Source organism: Populus trichocarpa, chromosome 5, assembly GCF_000002775.5.
Source record: "Populus trichocarpa isolate Nisqually-1 chromosome 5, P.trichocarpa_v4.1, whole genome shotgun sequence".
NCBI classification, from domain to species: domain Eukaryota; kingdom Viridiplantae; phylum Streptophyta; class Magnoliopsida; order Malpighiales; family Salicaceae; genus Populus; species Populus trichocarpa.
Window position 1 is genome coordinate 3,139,646 of NC_037289.2, and position 19,785 is coordinate 3,159,430.

Sequence of the window (19,785 nt, forward strand, 5' to 3'; positions counted from 1 at the left end):
ATAAATTATATTTTTAAAACAAAATAAAAAACAGAAATTACGGGCACGCTTCGTTCGAAGGACTATCGTGTTGAAGTGGCTATATATATATGTAGTAAAAGACAAGAGGCTAATTTGGGTGGCTCAGTTTGGTTGCTTAAAGAAGGGAGGAAGAAAGACTGGGGATATTTGGTTGGTTGCTTCAAGCTAGCAAGAAGGTCCTTTCTAGTTCAAGAAATCTCCAATGGCCAAACCACACACAACAGAAGGGAAGGCGGAGTGGGTGTGAAGACCTTCAGAGCTCTTCCTAATCAAAGACTAGAATCCAAACACATGCTCCACGTCCACGCCATTGAGGAACTAGTAAGTATGGTGCTTCGACCGACCAAGCACGTGGACTTCAAGAATCAATCCCGGTTTATTTACGATTTTATTCATCATTAACAAGTTATTTACGATTTAAAAAAGCTAGAAAACTCTCTGGAAATTTATTATGCTTTTGACGACGACCTCTTCTCCTTCTAGAGGCTGAAACCCCTTGACATGTATTAGGGGGTATGTTGTGTTTGATTAAAAAATTTATTTTTTTTAATTTAAAAATATATTAAAATAATATTTTTTATTTTTTAAAATAAAAGTTGTTTACTCAAATGCTAAAGTTGTGTTTGATTAAAAAAATAAATATTTTTTTACAATAGTTTTAAAATAATTTTTTATGCTTCCGAAAACAAAAATTATAAAAAAAAGTGTCAATATATCTCATATCTCAAAATATCTCGAAGAAACAATATCTCTAGATATTATCCAAGAGATGATACTCAACCATCATCAAGACAAGATTTTAACCATCTAGGTGGTGGTCAAGTGGTAAAAACTTGAAATCAAGAGATTTGCTCTCTTTGTGATCTCAGGTTCGAGCCTTGTGGTTGCTCATATGATAGCCACTAAAAGCTTACATGGTCGTTAACTTCAGGACCCGTGAAATTAGTCGAGGTACGCACAAGCTGTTCCAGACACCCAAGTTAAACTAAAAAAAAAAAAAACACGAGTTAACTTTAGGACCACTTTTATAAAAGGTAAATTTTTTGTATTCGAGTTAATTTTTTTACTGTTTTAATTTTAATTTTATATTTTATCAAAATAAAATTAAAAAAAAATTAAAAAATATTACTTTAACATCAAGTCAAACCAATATTTAGCCATCCAAACCAAATAAAATGGTTTAATTTTTGTTCTTTTGGTTAAAAGATGGTTGCATTTTAATCATGACTGATTTCATTTATTTTTATGGTTATGATTTACCAACAAAGAAATTAATGACCAGATGGATGGAATAAATATTTGTTTTTTATATGTTTTTGTATTAATTACTGAAACTTATAGTTTAGGGTAAATCATTTTAATCATTTCTGCTTTATCTAATTTTTCACCTCCTCGAAAAGTTAAAAAAATCAAGATAGTTGTTCTTAAAATTCTTACAAAAATAAAGTGATGAAATAGATCGTCACATCCAGGTAACGAATCCAGAAGTTATAGCCTTCAAATTTCAGCATGGGATCTAACTGTTCAGTGTTCCAAAACTTGTCCACTGATAGTGCTCGAAATCAGAGAATTTAACTAAAAACTGACACCAGCATCCACGCAAAAAAGAAATGTTCCATCTGAAGAATACCTAAATGATTGAGAACAAGACTGAAGAAATCCCCCCTGGTGAATCTGGGCGCTTAAAAACTATCACAAACTCCCTACTTCTTCTTTGCAGCGTCTCCAGCCTTTGTCTGCATGAGTAAATATCAAGGTAAGTTGTTGCTCTTGCAGCAATGCATCGAAACACAACCATAAATAAAACCACTCGCTCACCTTCTTTACTCCGCGGACTTTCTTGGCTCTGTTCTTTCTCTCCTTCAATTGCTTCCTTGACTTCTCAACCTTAGTGGCAAGCCCATTCTGCAAAAAACAAGACACAAGATAAGGCAAAAACAGAACAAGACTATGCATGATTCAGACAAACATGGATAAAATGAGTTGCTCAATCAAACCAACACGTGCATTGATATATGAAAACAGACTCCCAGAAGACAAAGATCTATTTCATTATTGCATATTTTGCAATATACACTAACAGACACTTGCAAAAAAACATAAAAAAAACACTCCCTCGATGAATATCTATATCAATTCATTCTACAAGTGTTTTTTCCACACAATATGCTGTGAATTTTTGCTCCATATTATTTAATTAATGCATAATTTGCAAGTTTAGATAATAAAAAGAAAAGAATATCAGACAAACATGGAATTTAACATAAGAGAATGAAAGGCATTTACGACATACCCTAATAAGCCTATACTTCGGCTCATACTTCTTTGCATTGTCAACTGTATCATAAATCAACCCAAATCCAGTGGATTTCCCACCTCCAAAATGTGTCCTAAACTTGAACACAAAGATTGTATTTGTGTCCTTCACCTCATACAAACTTGCCAGCTTCTCCTTCAATTCTGCCTAATTAACAGAACAAGTGCAAGACACACAATAAAACACAGTGCATCAGTCACTCAAAGCCAAAACTTTCTTACAAAAAGAAAAGGTCGGTGTAAATAACCTTAAAAAATACTGGTGAAACTTGGTATGTTATGCTTATAGATTGGAACCATTGAACATTTAATATCACCATGAAATAAGTTAAATTGTTCCCGATCCCCATATGAAATGCAAATATCTCCTCAAAAACCATTGATGACACAAATGATGGTAAAAAAAAAACAAGGAAAAAAAAAGAAGAGTTGTGGTGAGCAAAATAAAACGCGTAAAATTTCAAAAAGCAACGTTCAAACAAGGATATACCTTAGAAACATTGGCTCTGCCAGGATGAAGAACATCAATGATCTGCATTAATCAAAAGAGAAGAATGAAAACCAAAAACACTTGAAGATCTTACATGAAAAAGATAACACATGCATTGGATTACACATCTCCGCTGAAGATCTATAACCTACTACAAAAACTAACATCAGCAGGCAATGCAGCGCTCTAACATAGCCAATTTGACACCAAAAGTGTATTTATTCTAACCCAACCATCATTTTACTAATCTATAAAATCTCCAAAAGAAAAAATAACTAAAAAACAAAAGAAAATGAATTGAAACCAAAAGGATTCGTGGCCTCAAATCTTGGTGGTATACTATCATCAGATGGATTCCTTGAAACCCATCAAGAGTAGCAAATATTTGATCATATCACTGGCCCACATAAACTAGCACACCCAACTTCTCAAAACCAAAAATACAACACTTTATTCATTTCATGATCCATACAAAAACATCAATAACTAACATAAAAACAAACATGCACAGACCTTGTCTAATCTAAACAATGTTTCTTTATTATTCAACCAAACAAACCAAAACCATTCAAATTCGCTAATTAAAACTTATGAAAACAATCTCTTATATTTCCAATTAGGATGGTAACCCAATCAAGTCGTAACTAGTAATTCCAAAGACAGCAAACACTAACAGTAACAGTAACAAACAAACAGCAAACGTTCAAAAACAACACCCTCAAAAAGTTCTAAACTTTCTTTCTTACAGTTCAAGATCTATATGACCCAGTTGAGCAAGACCAACAACTAACCAACTATCTTTACTAAACCTTTTTTTGGGTACCTGCAAAATGAAGGAAACAGAGAGAATGTGAGGGTCAGAGCTTACAAATTGCTTCCTTGAAAGAAGACGATTTGTCATGAACTTCCTGGTACGAATGGTAACTGCTTTGTCTGCCATGGCTTCAATCAAAACCCTAGATTTTGCCTTTCGATTTTGGAGGCAGTAAGCGAGAGAGAGGCAAATGGCAGCTGCTGCAGCTCAAAGAGAGGGTGATAGATCGGCAAAACCCTGATATTTATAGTGTGGAGCTTTTAGGGTTTTTTGGATCCCCTGGATGAACTGGGCCCTTAAGATTTTATTGGGCTATTAGGCCTTTTGAGGGTGCTGGGCTAAATAGATATCGTTCTTAGGCTTGTGAAAATTCTAGGCCTGTTGAGTATTTGTTTTTTTAAAAAATTATATCTAATAAATTTAAAATACCAAATATTTAGGGCAGTGAGATAAAATAATTAAAATATGAATAATGATTCTAAAAATAGAAATCAAAATTATTTAACTATCTATTTGATAAAAATTTAGTTTGGTGGGCAGAAAGTAACCAAGAATTACCTAAATTTCAATAAAATAAAATAAAATCGAACCAAAATTAATAATATTGGTATAACACTGGAACCAAATGTGAAACAAAAAAATAAAAATACATGGAAAGGCAAGCTCCAAGCTTGACTAATGTCACGTGCTATAGATTGGAGTCACGTGACTCAAGAAGATGGAGAATCCTCCCTCCAAGAAAACAACCAATCCAAACTCCAGAACAGAGATGAGGTTCCAAAATGAACCAAAGCCACAAATCTCAAAACTTAGTCACTCCATTTCACAATCCCCTCCTTAAATTCATCAACCAATCGAACACTCCTCCTCTTCTTCTCTTCCTTCACCCATTCAATTCAACCCCACAGCATAAAATATCTCACAATCAGACAACAACAGCAGCAGAAACATTGATCTCTCTCGCCCTCTTCAACATCAAAACTTCCCACGTAAACAAAACAAAGACACGAACTTCAAACATCACCCCAGACTTCAAAGTCTTCAATGGCTACTGCTTCATTAATCGAATCAAGCCCATTAAAATGGAAAAAAGCCTTCCCTTTCCAACCACAACCACCTCTTTTGACCCCCAATCACTACCCTTATTTGATTCCTCTAAAACCCCCTAAATTTACCTCTAAATGCATCTCTCAACTCCCCATCCTGAATCCAAACTCGAAAAACAACAATGGCCCTTTTCCAATATCACCTTCAATTACAAAACCCATATCTCAAAATCTCTCCAAACCTCCCACCTCTAAAAACCCACTCGAGATTATCTATGAAACAATGCTAAAAGCACTTGATATCCTCAAAAAACCTGCAATCGCAGCGATTTTGATAGGGGTTTTGTTATTACATGATCCTAACTCGGCATTTGCTGCTTCTGGAGGTAGAATTGGTGGGAATTCCTTTTCACGGCGATCGTCATCTGAGTATTCTTCGAGGAGTTATTCAGTGCCTCGGGGTGGAAGTTCAGGGTTCTCGTATTCCGTGCCTTACTATGCACCGTCGCCGTTCGGTGGTGGTGGTGTTTATGTGGGGCCCGCGGTTGGGGTTGGGGTTGGTGCTGGGTCTAGTTTGTTTTTTATATTGGCAGGGTTTGCTGCATTTATGTTGGTTTCTGGGTTTCTTTCGGATAGGAATGAAGGCGGGGTGCTTACCGCTGCTGAGAAAACTTCTGTGCTTAAGCTTCAGGTAAATGGTGGTGATTGAATTTTTTTTTAATTTTGATTGGTTTTGCGTGTTTTAATGTTTTTGGCTTTGGTTTGTGTTGTTATTTAAGTTTGTGTTCTAGTGTTGCTAAATGGTTAATCATGAGTTGGAGGAGATGCTTGAATGGAATGACTGTTGGTGAAAGAACTGTTCAATTGTTGCTTCCCAATTTGCTGTTGGTGATTTAGGTTGCTTAATATTCTGATTTTTACGGACTAAATTTGGCAGTAGGGCCTTGTGGCTAACTGATTTTTCTTCTTTTTTTTTCCGGTCCATTTCTTTATTGATTACATTGCGATGAGGTGCCATATTAAGCAAAACATGGTAATAGATAAGAAAATGGCATGTTCATTAGATGATGAAGTCTAGCTTCTAGGTGGGGTAGTTACAGCAAAAATTGGGGTATATTTGGAGAATGGATTAGAATGCATAGGATTGTTTGGCATGAGACAAGGTGTGGTAGATGAAATGCTTTCTTTGAGAAAGGAAATAAAAATGTTAGGATTACTGTATTTCAGGGTTGGCTCAAAGGGGACTTTGAGAGGTTGTGATAAGTGTAAAAATGTCTGATAGTTTTGACTGCTCTGATTTAATTTAAAGAGTTCAACCAACTGTGTCCCTTATAGAGGAGTAATGGGAAGTCATTATTACTGTTATAAGAAAGCCTGATTCTGTCATTAGGAGAGTTGCAGACTGACAATGGATGCAGTTTCCTAACTGGATCTTCTGAAAGCATTTTACAAATCATCTTATCTTTTTCACAGGTTGGGTTGTTGGGGATGGGGCGTTCACTTCAAAGGGACCTTAATAGGATCGCAGAAGTTGCAGATACATCCTCATCAGAGGGTTTGAACTATGTATTGACGGGTATTGCTTTTCAGTAATTGTTTTTTCTGTCCCTCCAATTTAACACCCCCCCCCCCCTTTCTATTTGTTTTTAATGAAGGAACTTTCTTGTGCCTTATTATCGGCTTATTAGTGGGTATGGCCTTTTTCTTTTTTGTTAATCCTAGACTATACCATGCCAAACACAAGTCAGTAAACTGTAAGGAACACGTATGTGTTTAGCTAACGACTTCAAATATAATTTTAGAAAATTATGATACTCTGAAGTATTAGAAGTGTTTAGAGAGTAAATAGTGCATTGTATGGTATTAAATTCAAACAAAGCCAGAATCATGATACCTTATAGTTTGAAAAGAACCCTGTAATGCAACCTTTTCTATTTTTTGAGGTTATTCTGTAGAAATGAAGTCATCCTGTGTTGCTCATGGATTTGCTTACAAAAAGCCATTATTTGCGGAAGGATAATGGTCACTGCCCAGAGATGGAGGGGAGTTGTATTTAGTTTTTAAATGCAGTTTGTATCTTGTTGGTGCTTTTGAGTCTAGTGGAATATTTTGTTGGAATATCAGCATGTGAAGTTTAGCAATAAGAACAAGTGTTGGTTTGTAAGTTGAAAGAAAAAGCTCGCAGTTTGTCAGGGAATGCTGGGGCAGAAGGGAATGGAGGTTTCTGAACTTTTAATGGGGACAGAAGACATAATACACATGAGATTAATGTTGACATTTCAGGTAAGAATAGGATACACTCTTTGTTGTGACCTCTAAAGTTTCTCGAATCAAATACCTATCAGGATATGTTCTAAGATAGCTGTACTAAATACCGCTTCTAAATCTTAGGCAAGGGAGGATATGACCAGAAAACTTATCATGAGAAAGATCAATGAAACTCAATTTGTCCTACTTGCACAACTGGATGGGTATTCTGCCTTCAAGGTTATTATAACCTAAGAGAAGAAAGCTCATGTGGGAAACCTCACCAATCCATTCTGAAATGTTGCCAGTCAATTGATTATGGCTAAGATCCAATGTTATTAGCTCAAAGGAGTTATGGAATGCATCTTCCAAAGATCCCTGTAATTTATTTTGTGACAAATAAACATGAACTAGTGGCAAAGAGCTAAAGCAAGATGGCAGAGTTCCAGTTATGATGTTTTCTGAGAGGTCAAAAACTTGAAGAGAAGACACATTACACATGAGATTAAAGTTGACTCTGAAGTTCTTATGTTTTTGTGAGGGTCTGGAGGGCACTCTTTGTACTTGTTCTGCTTCACATTTGAAACTTTTTAGAGCTCTTGTTGCCTGGTATTTGAAGTTCTTGGCATGGGCTCACTGTTATGATGTACTTGGTTCTTTCTTCATCTTTCTTCATTTTTTTAATGAATTGCTTTCTTAAACAAAATGATCAAAACTGGTGTTTAGTTTCTTTCCTTTAATCTGGACACGTGGGATTGGTTTTATGGTCCGTGTTATGACCAAGTCTTGAGGCATTATTCTTATGCTTTCAGCAAAAGAAGTACAGAATACAGTCAAGACTAGAAATCTTTGCCTTGTTATTCTTTTGGATTGGTTTCATTTCCTCGCTCACATATCCATCTCAACAGCCTGGTGTCACAAGCACTCGTTTTATGCACTTTGTGTTTAAATACTGCTGGCGTTCTTTTGCTTTGATAAAATGGTTTCATCATTGTTTCATTTTTTTTTTCCCTTAAATGTGACACATTTCACAAATCTTCCTAAGTTTAATTCTTAAAGGCCATGGTAATAATTTTGTGAATGTCAAGGGAACTCTGTTGTTACCCTTGAAGACATGCTATATCATTTCATCCTGTAATATATCAACATATCAGCTTGTTTTACATATGTTTGTTCTGGTTGCAGAGACGTCACTAGCTTTGCTCCGGCATCCTGATTATTGCATCTCTGGCCATTCATTTGTAAGTATACAGCTCTTTCCTGGAGCATTTTTCTGGGTTTTCATATATCTATGCATGTTTGCTTGGATTTATCAAACTCTCTCCATCATGTCTCTTGGATCACATTCTATTATGTAATAATTTTTATCTGCTTCATTTAGGCTGTCTTCTTCCTGCTTTTACATTTCATACTTGATTAATATATATCAGGACTGATGGATAGATGCACATGCAATCTTTCCTTCTTATCAGGTGGATGTGAAGCGAAGTATGGAGGATGGTGAAAAACGTTTCAATCAACTTTCTATTGAAGAGCGTGGGAAATTTGATGAAGAGACACTAGTCAATGTGAACAGCATAAAAAGGCAAAGCACAAGCAGCAAAAGATCTAATGGATTTAGCAATGAGTATATAGTGGTAAGATTAATTCTCTAAAGTTCCAATATTTTTTATCTGCTATTTGAATTCTGGATTGAAAGACTTTTTGCACAGTGGTATTGCAAATAATGTGTGCTGTTCTTCGGCTACACACAGTGCAATTCATTCTGCCCTCCCCCATCAAAAAACCCAAAACAATTCTTCCACCACGGGACTTGGAGTTGAGATAGTCTAAATGTCAGGCTAGGGATATGTTGTAAAGATAAAAGCATCCTTTGAATGAGGCAAATGCTCAACTTATTAATGAGGGGAAAATGTTTGCCTCTGAAATTAACTCTTGGGTGCATGGTTATTTTCTAGTATTACAAAATTAGTGTTGTAAGTCTGTATCATGTTAGTATTTCATAGATCGGATTGAAATGATTTTGATTACATTGATTCTAAGTTGAACTGAATGATTCTCATTTTTGCTCTGAAAATTGTTCATATTCTCAGATAACTATCTTGGTGGCTGCTGAAGGAGTATATAAACTACCAACCATCAATGGTAGCGGAGACTTAAAGGAAGCCTTGCAAAAGCTTGGTTCAATATCTGCCAGTAAAATACTGGTGAGGACAGAAACATTCCCTGAGTCATGACTGATTTCTTTTTTATTTCTATGGAAATTAAGTAAATTCAACACTAATATCTCCTTGATTATCATACAGGCAGTTGAGGTGTTGTGGACACCTCAGAATGAAAATGACACGCTGTCAGAGAGGGAACTACTTGAAGATTACCCACTTTTGAGGCCTCTATAAGAGTTTATAGCAGAAACTTGTATTTTGCGTTGGGGTGGTGTAATTACTTTGTAAATTAGGTGGAATTTATATAAAACAAGCCCAAGGTGTACATATCATACTTGCCTGCTACTGAGTAAATTTTCCTGTGCTGAATTTCTGAGCTTATGAAGAGATAGATTATGTTTCTTCTGAAACAGAGCTGAATTCTTTCACGAGCAATTCGGCCAGTATGGTACATTCTAACAGATTCAAAGAATAAAGTCTACAGAGGTTTGCAATGCAACTCTGAATGAAATATTGTTGTGCATTGTAACCCCTGTGTTTGGTTTGGTTAATGTCTCGGACATCAAAAAAAAGAATGTGTTGGTTGGAAAGACAGATAAGTACATCTTTGAAACAATATTGAAGTGAATTTGTGTTGGTGCTTGTAAGTTTAATAGCCTTATGTAACCTCTGAATCAAGGTATCTCCATTCCAGGAGTCTCCAAAGTTTCATGTAACGTTTGGTTTATATTCTGCTGTACGTTTAATATGGTACTCCCTCATTTATGCCATGTAGGCTGCTGGCTCCATGACTCCCATCTCTGTGTATTCCTTCTGATCTAGTCGACTATAAAATACAATAGAAGGCCATGGATGGTTTAAATGGTTCCTGTTAAGATACCCTGCTTTTACGACAGAGTATCTTCCATTGTTTCGTAGGCTTCTTCTTGAACTCGCTAGTGAGCAAACTAGGGTTTCAACTTGGCAATATTCGAAAAACTATCCATCAATTATTTTATGGGTTAAATTTTACTGATTACGAAATGGATAGGGAAGCAGCCCTTGCACAGCAACATCACGGCAAGGGATAGATAGCTCATTCGAGCTTCTTTATTTTGTTGATTGTGGCTGAACTTGATCTCCCTGGTAAGTTCCTTGATAGTGCACAGGGTTCCTTTCAGTGCGTTGGTTTTATTCTTTCACCTTTTCTCCATAATAATAAATCTACCTTGCATCATTACCCATCAGGGTGAAATCTCAAGAGACGGTAAAACGTTTAGCTATGCAGAATACTCAAGGAGTTTTAATTAGTCCCCTTCCATAGAATTTCCCGCGTGTTCATACTCTAGTCTAGGCTATCTCCACGCTTCATTTTGGGGCCAAATCTGCAATATCTTCTACTTTTTTGGTAGCTAATTTCCGTAGCGTCTCAGAGTTCTTAAGAGGGCTCAAGTTAGCAATATGACAACGAAGTGATAAGAGTTTCAATCAACCTTAACCAGCATTGTCCTTATCACAAACTGTTGACTTTGGCCTAACATTCACCACCTTAATTCATGCATGATGGAAACTACATGCAGTAAAGGAGTTCAAGTGGTTTTTGTTTTATTATGTCAGTAGGAATATGGACAGTAACAGTAAGATTTCTAGTGTTAGATCCCATACCATTTTCCTTTTTTATTGGAAATCCTCGTTTTCTGGCGGCTTTCGTTTTTGGCCTGGATTTCTAGAATTGTCAAAAGAAGATTTTTTATTCTTTTCAACCGACCTAAAACATAGTGGAGCTGAGCCCACACTTTAGGGTTAGGCAAGCTTATCTTTTCAACCCTTTCATTATGTTCGCAAGCTCCTTCGATGCATATGCCTTGCCAGAACTTCCACTCTTAAGATGTAGAATCTGATCAAGTCAAGATTCTACTCTACCCATAAATCTCAAAGTACCTTGAGGCTTGAGCATGGAAATGTCAGGATTTCTAGGCAGCCCTTCAATTCTGGTTGAGCTCTGCTGCTAATTAATTTGATGGATGCAATAGAAACGAAGTTCTGAAACTTATGTCCCTTCACAGAATTGTAATTCATGGAATCCTTCGAATTTTGTGCGTGGATATTTCTTGTGGCGGTGATTGATTATTACACGGTGCATTTAGCATTGGACCCGCCACTGTCTTTGCCACTCCATCCACATTTTTTTAAGTGTTAGATGGCCACACAGCTGAAATATCTTCCAGCCCCCAACTCTCTATCAGTACCAATCCTTATCATGCAATCTTCAACGAAGGGTGTGTGAACCTGGTTTCCAGAAAGACAAAGATATATATATATAAAAAGAGAGGCGGATTTGAGCTTTCTCTGACTGAAAGTAAAGAAAGATTTAATCTACGGATGTTCTGAGTGGAATTTCTGCTTTTTCAAGCTTTCTTCAATTGTTGAATTCAACATGGGAGATGTATCGAGCAATCCCTTTTGATAAAGTTGCTTTCCCTGTAATAAAGAAGATCACTTCTATGGGATTCTTATGCTTCCACTTCTCCTATGTATGCTGCTTTGGCTGTAATCACAAAATGACAAGGAAAACTCACATCCTCAAGTCATCATTATCATATTATTAACGTGAGACAACAAAAGGATAAGAAAATCATCAATCATGTAAGGCTCTTTTCCACTGTTATTAAACATGCCAATACTAGATCAATCCGGGACTCGACAAATCCGATCATAGCCTAGGTTAAGTGTTAAAAAAATTAATCTAATTAACTTGGTGGATCAACCCGCAACATGACAAAAATCAAGTTTTTTTTAAAAAAAAAATTAAAATAATATTGTTTTGATTTAAAAGAATTTTATAGACTGGGATAAGAGTTCTTGAGTTGATTTCGAGTTAGATTTAATACTTATACTTCTTTCTTTGTGCTCTGATTGCTCCTTGTCAACCCATTAACCCTAAATAAATGCTTCAATCATCCTCCTTTAGTAAAGCATGCTTGTGTTGAATCTTTTGTGTTTAGTGTCAATTTCTTTTTCTTGGTAACGTATAATTTAGAGGAAGAATAAAGAAAAGATGTAGTTTAACACTTCACATCCTTGTTTCTTGTTGAACAGATAGTTAAATCTGAATTTAATCATGAATTGGTCAAATTTCAATGAATTAAAAAAATTATGTAATATTTCTTTGATTTAATGTTAGAAGAAATCATTCAAGTTTTTTTTTTAAAAAAAGAAAAACTAAGACAACATTGTTTTAAAATTTAGAATGAAAAGAAAATCCATGGGGACTTTTCAAGGTCTTTTCTAAATAATATTCAACAACTCTGATTTTTTTTATAAAAATAGGATTAGTATTGGTTTAGGGTAATTCATTTTTTAAAAAGTCAAAACATTATTTTTTAAAAAATATCATTAGATTTTTGACCGAGTTAACTATTCCTTTTATTAATTATAAAACTTAACTCAAATCAAATCCTAAATTGATTAGTTTGAGTTTCATAATCATTCAATTCAAAGCGTGTTTAAAATTGTAGTAAAAATTAATTTTTAAAGTGTTTTATATTTAAAAATAAATTAAAATAATATTTTTTATTTTTTATATTAGCGTATCAAAAGAATTTAAAAACAAAACAAATTATTTAAAATAAAAAAAATAAAACTTATTAAAAACACAGTTGGATCACAAAAACAAACACAACTTTAAAGTATTGTGATTGAATCTCTATTTCACTAATTTTTGAATTTTTTTTTTTTATTGTTTGCAAGTGCTCTTATCAAAATTAAATTTTTAATAGATAAAAAAATATTATTTATGTTTATATATAAAAACACATTTTAACTGTATCCTCTGCCTCCTTCACAGTCACGATCATACTCCACCCACGGCCAGCATTTCTTAAACAATTACGTGAAAATGATGTGTTTTTTCTTGACGCAGCATGGTGCATGCCAGTACTCGAAAGAGTACAATTTTTGTACAACCTAATCTTACAAGGTGGGGGGTTTATAGATAGATTTGAATATTTAACACTAAAAGCAAGCCTCGAAGCCATCGCAAACTGAGGTCTTAGGTGGACCGTGTATTATTATTAATGGAACCAAACTGCTGTGAGTAGATCAGCATGAATGAACAATCTATGCTTTAGTGGGCCATGCTGGGTTTCCTTCTCTTTGAAGAACCTCTCCATTATTGCCATAAATTGTGGGCTCTACAGGTAGCTGCCCAGCTGGGGCACTCAGGCAAACCCCTCGAACTGACATTCCAAGTAAATTCACTACATCCCTTCGCATCTGCTCCTCTGCTCATTACTTTGATTCCCAGTGGGACGTGCATTTTAGATGTTCTGGTCTTGGTAAATTTATAGATGAGTTGATGCTGCGCATGGACTCCAATTCAGTCGAGGAATATTACACTTGGTTGGTTCTTCAAGCTTCAATGATTTTAACTCATCTCATGATAGCTAACAATACCTCCTCTTTTTGGCAGTTTTCATGTATATTTCAACGCGTGTCATCAAGTCATCTTTGCACTTCAGCATCCTTCTAACCCTACATGACTGCATATTTCTTCATGCAATCATGAACTCCATCTCATTGTTTGGTAGCTGCCACTGTCCAGGCCAAATGGATGATATAAGTGGTCTCTCAACTACTCATCACACTTGTCGATTTTACATCTCAACTCATTGGATATAACTTGTTTGTCCCTCTTTTTTTTGGTGCGTGCGTGTGTGATAAAGAGTCTAAAGGCAAATAAGCACAATGAGGATGGGCATTGATATAGCTAGGCCAAAAAAGGGTGAATATATTAACAGTAGCGCCTCTATAATGAGTACAAGGAATCTATAAAAGAATGGATTTCTCAAAATGTTATACGTCAACAGCATCGACTGGTAGGGAAGTTGTCCTGTGAAGCGAGTGTGGAAGCAATGGCCCGGTGCAGAAATTGTTGACAGTGACCATATCCTCTGGTCTTGGGGATCGAGTCATTAATTTGTGATTCCGGTGCCTTCGCGTATCTGAAAGAGCGCAGCTCTTACTGGCATTACCATGCAAATTATGACTGACCTGCTTAGTAAGAGATTTCGAGACATCTCCATTGCTGTCTTCTTGAAATGAATTCGACATTGAAGATGAAGAAACCTGATTACTAGTTATCCCTTCTCCATTCCTTGAAGTTGAAGGTTTCACTGCGATTCCTAATTGCTCATCTCTAAGTTTCCTCAATTCCATTTGGTACTTTGCTTTAAGCCATCTTAAGTCTTGCTGGATTTCATTCTCATTATTGTCTGCAAGGTCATTGTACAATGAAGTCAGTCTGCTAAAGGAACCAGAACCTGTGTGGTGCCGAAATGACTTCCCTCCATCTGGAATTCCATTTTCCATCTTTATTTCTTTAGCATTCTTTTCTGGGACTGGCTGATCAAAATTGTAATACTCTTCATCCGAATGACTTCTTCCAGAGCCTATTGGAGTAAGCTGCCGGCTTTCTTGTTGACCCCAAATTTCCTGATGGTGCGAGTAGTCCGGTTGGTTCACTATGTTTGGTGCCCCTTCTGTTATATGGTCCTCAGATTCATCCACTTGAAATGTGATCTCCCCGAACCTTCCATGCATTGAAGCACAACCATGGCTACAACATGGATTATTTGACAAAAACTCCATGAACGAACCATTAGAGGTACAAGTGGAAGCACAATTGTGACAAACAGTTTGATTTGCAAAGCAGGGTGTTTCCTCTATGCCTGGCCCCGACTTCCATTCGGGTACCAAGGCAGCAATCTCCCCATCAATCATATCTGCTATCTTTGTCACGTCTTGATCGTTGATATCAAGTTCGGCAACCATTTCAGTTGCCACGTTCGAAGCTGTATCAGTTTCAATGTCGAATGGGAAATATATGTTTCGGATTCGACCTGCAAATATATATAATTAAAGTGGTAGCTAGGATGGACATTTGCTAGGAAAAAAAACGACATGAAAGTTAGCAATTCAAGGAAATGATAAATAAGAGGAAAGAAAGAAATTCACTAACCTTCTTTATCTGCAATTCGGATTCTTAAAAAGATACCACCGTCATCTCCCCACTTTCCTTTTATACTTATGTCAACATTTGCAGGATGCTCATCATGATGCTCAAAAAGTTCAATTCCATTCGGTTCAACCTCAACCGGATGATATTCCCATTCATTTTGAGCCTCATAGCCATAACCGTTTAAGTATCCATTACTGTAGGAATTAGTATTGTCATGAAGCTCAAGATAAGGTAGCCTCATCATGGGTCCTAAGCCATGAACTTCAATCCCAGGCTCTGACGGTCTCAAATCAGATCCACAACCATCGATTTGGAGAAAAGGGTCATTCAACAACTCCTTTGCAGATAGCCTAAGGGACACAGTGGCCAAACATTTCTCAACAAATTGCCTTACTTCTGGATCGTTTACTTTGTACAAAGCATCTGGTTTTTTGCCCTGAAGAAATAAAGCATGTAAGTGAAATATATCATGTTTTAGGAGGGAGGGAGGGAGAAAGAGAGGGGTCTTACAGAGATAACTTTCTTGTAGATTTGAGCGGGATGAGTGCATTCACTATAGGGATATTCAAAAGTGACCATCTCCAAGATGCACATTCCAAATGAATAAATATCAACCAATTCATTGTATGCCTCTTCATACACTTCTGGAGCCATAAACTCAGGTGTTCCTGAAGCAAAGAGAGCCCCATAGAAAATAAGAATTAACAACTGTGTAATATTATCAATTTAAGTCATGAAAATCCTAATAGCACCTGAGAACTAGACACCCGCTTCTGTTATAAGGCCTCTGGTAAATTGACCAGATAAGGAGAATTCATGAGATTTGTCAATTAAACCTACCAACACAGTGAGCAGCATGCGATTTTCGAAGAATTGCTGCAAGGCCAAGATCTCCAATCTTCACTTCTCCTTGGTTCCCATTCACAAAAATGTTATCACACTTTAGATCTCTGTGAATCACAGGGGGGTCATGGCTATGGAGGTAAAGAAGCCCTCTCAAGATCTGCCTACACCAATGCTTCACGGCTCTAATGTTAACTCTCCTGTGCTTTAGTCTATACCTATCGAAGACCAAAAAGGCAAAGAGAACCCGATCATAAGATGATAAACCATTCAAAAGACCCACAAAGCATAATCAACAGAAAAGTAAAGAATGGGCCATGAAATCATTAGATTCTGACAAATTCTTACTGTCTCAAAGTCCCAGAAGTGAACATTTCAGTCACAAAGTTGATGTTCCTCTTAGCAGTATCAACCCAGGAAGTGTAGAACTTCATTATGTTCTTATGCTTCAATGTCTTGAGGAGATGAATCTCACAGTAGAGTCTTTCAAGATCTTCAGGACTTTGCAAGAAATCATAGAGCTTGACCTGGTTCCAGGCAACTTCAATCCCTTCATACTCATCAAATGCTCTATATCTGCCCGAATCAATCACTAACCATTACCAAAAGCTCACAGAAAGTCCACAAAAGACTCCAACTTTTGCAAAAATAAGACACGAAAGTCCATCAAACTCAAGCAAAAAAGACTAAGAAGGCAAACAAATGGGAAAAGAAAATCTCTAAATGGGATTCCAGTAAATTAATGAAAGACAAGAACTTGGATTCATACACTGTCTTTGAAGCTCCTTTGCCAAGGATTTCATTGTACTGCAAGAACAAAACGAAACCCCAAAATCAAACTCCCAATTCAAAGAAGAAACACACGCACACACAGGAGAGAAGAGAAGAGGAGAGAAGTACTCTGCCATATCTTCCAGTTGGATCAACTTCAACAAACCCAGAGTAACCATTCATTCTCTAAAACTTTCAAGTTCTTATCTTTATTCTCTATTTCTTTCTTTGATACAACTCAGATTTCCCCTAATAGTATGTTCTTTCTCTTCTGTGCTTGACTCAAAGGGACTCAAGAGTTTGATAAATGAGAGAAAAAAGGAAGATTTCTTTTTTAAAATATGGAGTATATTATTTCTGTATCCTTCTTACAGGGAGATCAGAAATGGTCAACTAATCAATATGAGAAACAAAAGTGTGAGTTAGCAGTACTGTTTTTTTTCTTTTTAACTCTGTTACCACGTGTTACAGCTTAGAAGACATGATACTAGTTTCAAAAGTGATTTCAATAAAAAAAATTCTTTTATTTTTTTTAATTTAAATTAATATATTTTTAATCTTTTCATAAATCTTAACATATTAATATTAAAAATAAATTTTAAAAAATATTATTTCGATTTTTTTAAATCAAAATTCAAAATACACCCCGACACCATGAAATAACATGCCAGATAGAGAGAGAAAGAGATGGGGGAGAGAGAGGGAGAGAGATGGGGTCAGTATAAAGGTGCTTTGAAGGAGGCCAATAGCCTGCAAAATTTGTGAAAAAATGCGTTAAAAAATGGACAAAAATGGGACCCAGTTGACTGTGATGCTCAAATGTGGGCCATGTTTCAAAAGATAGGAAAATAAACAGAGAGTAATTGAGGTCCTCTTGCAAATGCCTCACTTAAACTTCCAAAGCCACTCAGAGAACCATTTAACTAGTTATTAATTTTATGTTTAAAAAGTATTTTTTAAATTTTTTTTGTTTTTAATTATTTTTTTTATTTGAATTTTTTTAATATGTTAATATTAAAAATAAATTTTAAAAAATAAAAAAATATTATTTTAATATATTTTCAAATAAAAAAACACTTTAAAAAATAACTGTCAGTTACACTTCCAAACACTACAAAATTACTTGTTATTCTTTTATTTTTATTTTTTATTTTTATTTTTATTTGTATAGTTGTGGTGTGTTTGTTTGTTAGATGATAGTCTGGATATATTACTGATTTCAAGGATAAATTAGTTTATTTCCATATTATCATATGTATTGAAAAGGAAAGGGTGAATACACAAAATTTAGATGTTGTATCTTTAATCATAGTTGTTATACCTGCTTTGAGGACTAACCCGAAAACAAATCTTGGGTTATTGGGTCAATTTTTTTATAACCGAATCAACTTGGATCAATTATTTTCATCAAAACAATATTTTTTTATTTTTTTCTTCAATGTTGACTCAGTTACTTTGGCTAAATCAATCAAATTATTAAAAAAAATAAACTAGATTATTTAAATTTTAAAAATTATTTAAATTATACAGCTATAAATTTTTCTAGGAAAATAGTACAGTTTATACTTAAAGTGGTTTCAAAACACGACATATAAAAAATCACGATTGGAAAACATGGCATCAAGTAAATATTTGTTTCTTTTGGGGAGAAGAAGGAAGTTTGGGGTTTAACTTTGTTAGATGTCGTGATCTCAAATGGTGACATATTCAAATCTCGACTTTTATAAAATATTGTATTTAATTTTGAATTATGTCATATTAAAACAATGTTATTTAATTTCTTTTCAAATTGGTATTCCACAAGTATCTTTAATTTACTGTAATAAACTTTTTTAAAAAATATATGGATTTTTTTTTATTTATATGGGTATCCGGGCCAACTTGCGTGCACCACGACTAATCCCACGGCCCACTGAACACCCTGCAAACCCAATGGACATGTAAAGCACCACAGGGATAACAGACGTGCATACAAGAACTCGAACCCAGGAGCAGTGGAAGAAGAAAGGCCTCTTCCACCGCCATGCCAAGACCCTCAGTGCATGGATTTCTTTTTCTTAGAGTGACATGACAGGGTATACTTTGAAAATGGATCTTCCATCAAACTATCAAAATCTCTGTCTAGTGGCCAAATAGCTTTTGTAGCCGCAATTTGTCACGGATTGAATAATTTTTTAAATAAAATATAATTTTTAAATATGAAAAATAAGTAAAAAGATATGAAAAAAAAAATTATAAAGTTTTTTTTTAAAAAAATATGTTAATTTTTTTAAACTCGCGACTTGAATTATTAAATTTTAAGCACTCAATTTAAAAAAAATCATCATGTCTATTTTAAAAATAAATAAATATTAAAGAATAAAATTAAAACAAAATCACCCTTCAAAGTTAGAAAAAAAAAATATGTTTCATTAAACCTATGTTTGCTAACATAATCACTCTATTAATTGATAATACAAGGCGTGTTTAATTAATTATTGATGAAGTTTAATTGCTTTGAATTTTGATCATTTATAGGCTGCCTGCAGTCTTTCAGAGCTAGTAAACCCGATCTCACACATCATCGAAGCTTGAATTAGGCTAAGTTTTATTCTGAATTATTTTGACTATTTATTTAGCAAAACTTAAATAATTTGATAAATTAATCCATCATCAGATCAACTATATTAAATCAATATTTTTTTAAAAAAAAAAAACCGAAGACAACAACTTAGTCACCTGTAAACTGAAATTGATTCGACAATCCAATAATTCACATCCTAAACTGATCGGACAATTTACAGCTTCCTTCAATGCCGGCAGCCACCACGCTAGCCACCCTTCCCTCGTAACAATTTACAGCACCTCCGCGCCATGGCTACGCTAAGAGTATTCCCTCTGCTTGGATCGTAGGAGGGAAAGTGACGAATTTCGAAAGAGGAAATATTGGACAAAGACAAAACTATTATGTTTGGTTAATATTTTATAATAAAAAATAAATATAAAAAAAGATAAAAATATATTTGATTAAAGAAAATAAAGGATTAAAACATAATTTTTTTAATAAACTACTGAAAAATAAAGTTTTTAAAATA

General features: G+C 35.0%; 3 protein-coding genes and 1 non-coding gene across 6 annotated transcripts; 1 reads left to right on the forward strand and 3 right to left on the reverse strand.

Moving 5' to 3' along the window:
• Positions 1 to 1,468: 1,468 nt before the first annotated feature.
• On the reverse strand, positions 1,469 to 3,864 carry LOC18098933 (40S ribosomal protein S24-1). The gene is made up of 5 exons (XM_006382695.3): positions 3,696 to 3,864; positions 2,828 to 2,869; positions 2,315 to 2,485; positions 1,840 to 1,926; positions 1,469 to 1,757 (listed from the first exon to the last, which is right to left on the reverse strand). Exons 1-5 carry the CDS (start codon positions 3,765 to 3,767, stop codon positions 1,725 to 1,727), a joined length of 405 nt encoding a protein of 134 aa, XP_006382757.1. The 5' UTR covers positions 3,768 to 3,864; the 3' UTR covers positions 1,469 to 1,724.
• LOC112327746 (small nucleolar RNA SNORD24) lies at positions 3,145 to 3,230 on the reverse strand. The gene has a single exon (XR_002982168.1). It is a non-coding gene; the product is annotated as a small nucleolar RNA SNORD24 (small nucleolar RNA).
• Positions 3,865 to 4,402: 538 nt separating the features above from the next.
• Positions 4,403 to 9,509, forward strand: LOC18098934 (uncharacterized). The gene is made up of 6 exons (XM_006382696.3): positions 4,403 to 5,378; positions 6,161 to 6,263; positions 8,120 to 8,175; positions 8,407 to 8,571; positions 9,028 to 9,141; positions 9,241 to 9,509. Exons 1-6 carry the CDS (start codon positions 4,686 to 4,688, stop codon positions 9,331 to 9,333), a joined length of 1,224 nt encoding a protein of 407 aa, XP_006382758.2. The 5' UTR covers positions 4,403 to 4,685; the 3' UTR covers positions 9,334 to 9,509.
• A 4,334-nt stretch (positions 9,510 to 13,843) lies between these two features.
• On the reverse strand, positions 13,844 to 17,113 carry LOC7480456 (probable serine/threonine-protein kinase WNK9). 3 transcript variants are annotated; one of them, XM_002307173.4, is made up of 7 exons: positions 16,841 to 17,113; positions 16,710 to 16,747; positions 16,289 to 16,516; positions 15,938 to 16,158; positions 15,608 to 15,765; positions 15,098 to 15,533; positions 13,844 to 14,978 (listed from the first exon to the last, which is right to left on the reverse strand). In XM_002307173.4, the coding sequence occupies exons 1-7, from the start codon at positions 16,892 to 16,894 to the stop codon at positions 13,933 to 13,935; spliced, it is 2,181 nt and encodes a 726-aa protein (XP_002307209.3). In that variant the 5' UTR covers positions 16,895 to 17,113; the 3' UTR covers positions 13,844 to 13,932. The 3 variants fall into 3 exon arrangements, with proteins under 3 accessions (XP_002307209.3, XP_024457468.2, XP_024457469.2); XM_024601700.2 differs by having other exon boundaries at positions 16,289 to 16,577; positions 16,841 to 17,112; XM_024601701.2 differs by lacking the exons at positions 16,289 to 16,516; positions 16,710 to 16,747; positions 16,841 to 17,113 and having other exon boundaries at positions 15,850 to 15,982.
• Positions 17,114 to 19,785: the final 2,672 nt, after the last annotated feature.

What these genes read in the sequence shown, in the direction of transcription:
- LOC18098933 (XM_006382695.3), bottom strand. Translation starts at nt 3,767, where the DNA reads ATGGCAGACAAAGCAGTTACCATTCGTACCAGGAAGTTCATGACAAAT. An exon ending in TTCTTTCAAGGAAGCAATTT is followed by an intron (nt 2,870 to 3,695) that starts GTAAGCTCTGAC and finishes TGATTAATGCAG; the next exon opens with ATCATTGATGTTCTTCATCC. An exon ending in GCAGAGCCAATGTTTCTAAG is followed by an intron (nt 2,486 to 2,827) that starts GTATATCCTTGT and finishes TCTGTTAATTAG; the next exon opens with GCAGAATTGAAGGAGAAGCT.
- LOC18098934 (XM_006382696.3), top strand. Translation starts at nt 4,686, where the DNA reads ATGGCTACTGCTTCATTAATCGAATCAAGCCCATTAAAATGGAAAAAA. An exon ending in GCATCTCTGGCCATTCATTT is followed by an intron (nt 8,176 to 8,406) that starts GTAAGTATACAG and finishes CCTTCTTATCAG; the next exon opens with GTGGATGTGAAGCGAAGTAT. An exon ending in TATCTGCCAGTAAAATACTG is followed by an intron (nt 9,142 to 9,240) that starts GTGAGGACAGAA and finishes ATTATCATACAG; the next exon opens with GCAGTTGAGGTGTTGTGGAC.
- LOC7480456 (XM_002307173.4), bottom strand. Translation starts at nt 16,894, where the DNA reads ATGAATGGTTACTCTGGGTTTGTTGAAGTTGATCCAACTGGAAGATAT. An exon ending in ACTTCTGGGACTTTGAGACA is followed by an intron (nt 16,159 to 16,288) that starts GTAAGAATTTGT and finishes GGTCTTCGATAG; the next exon opens with GTATAGACTAAAGCACAGGA. An exon ending in TCTACAAGAAAGTTATCTCT is followed by an intron (nt 15,534 to 15,607) that starts GTAAGACCCCTC and finishes TTATTTCTTCAG; the next exon opens with GGCAAAAAACCAGATGCTTT.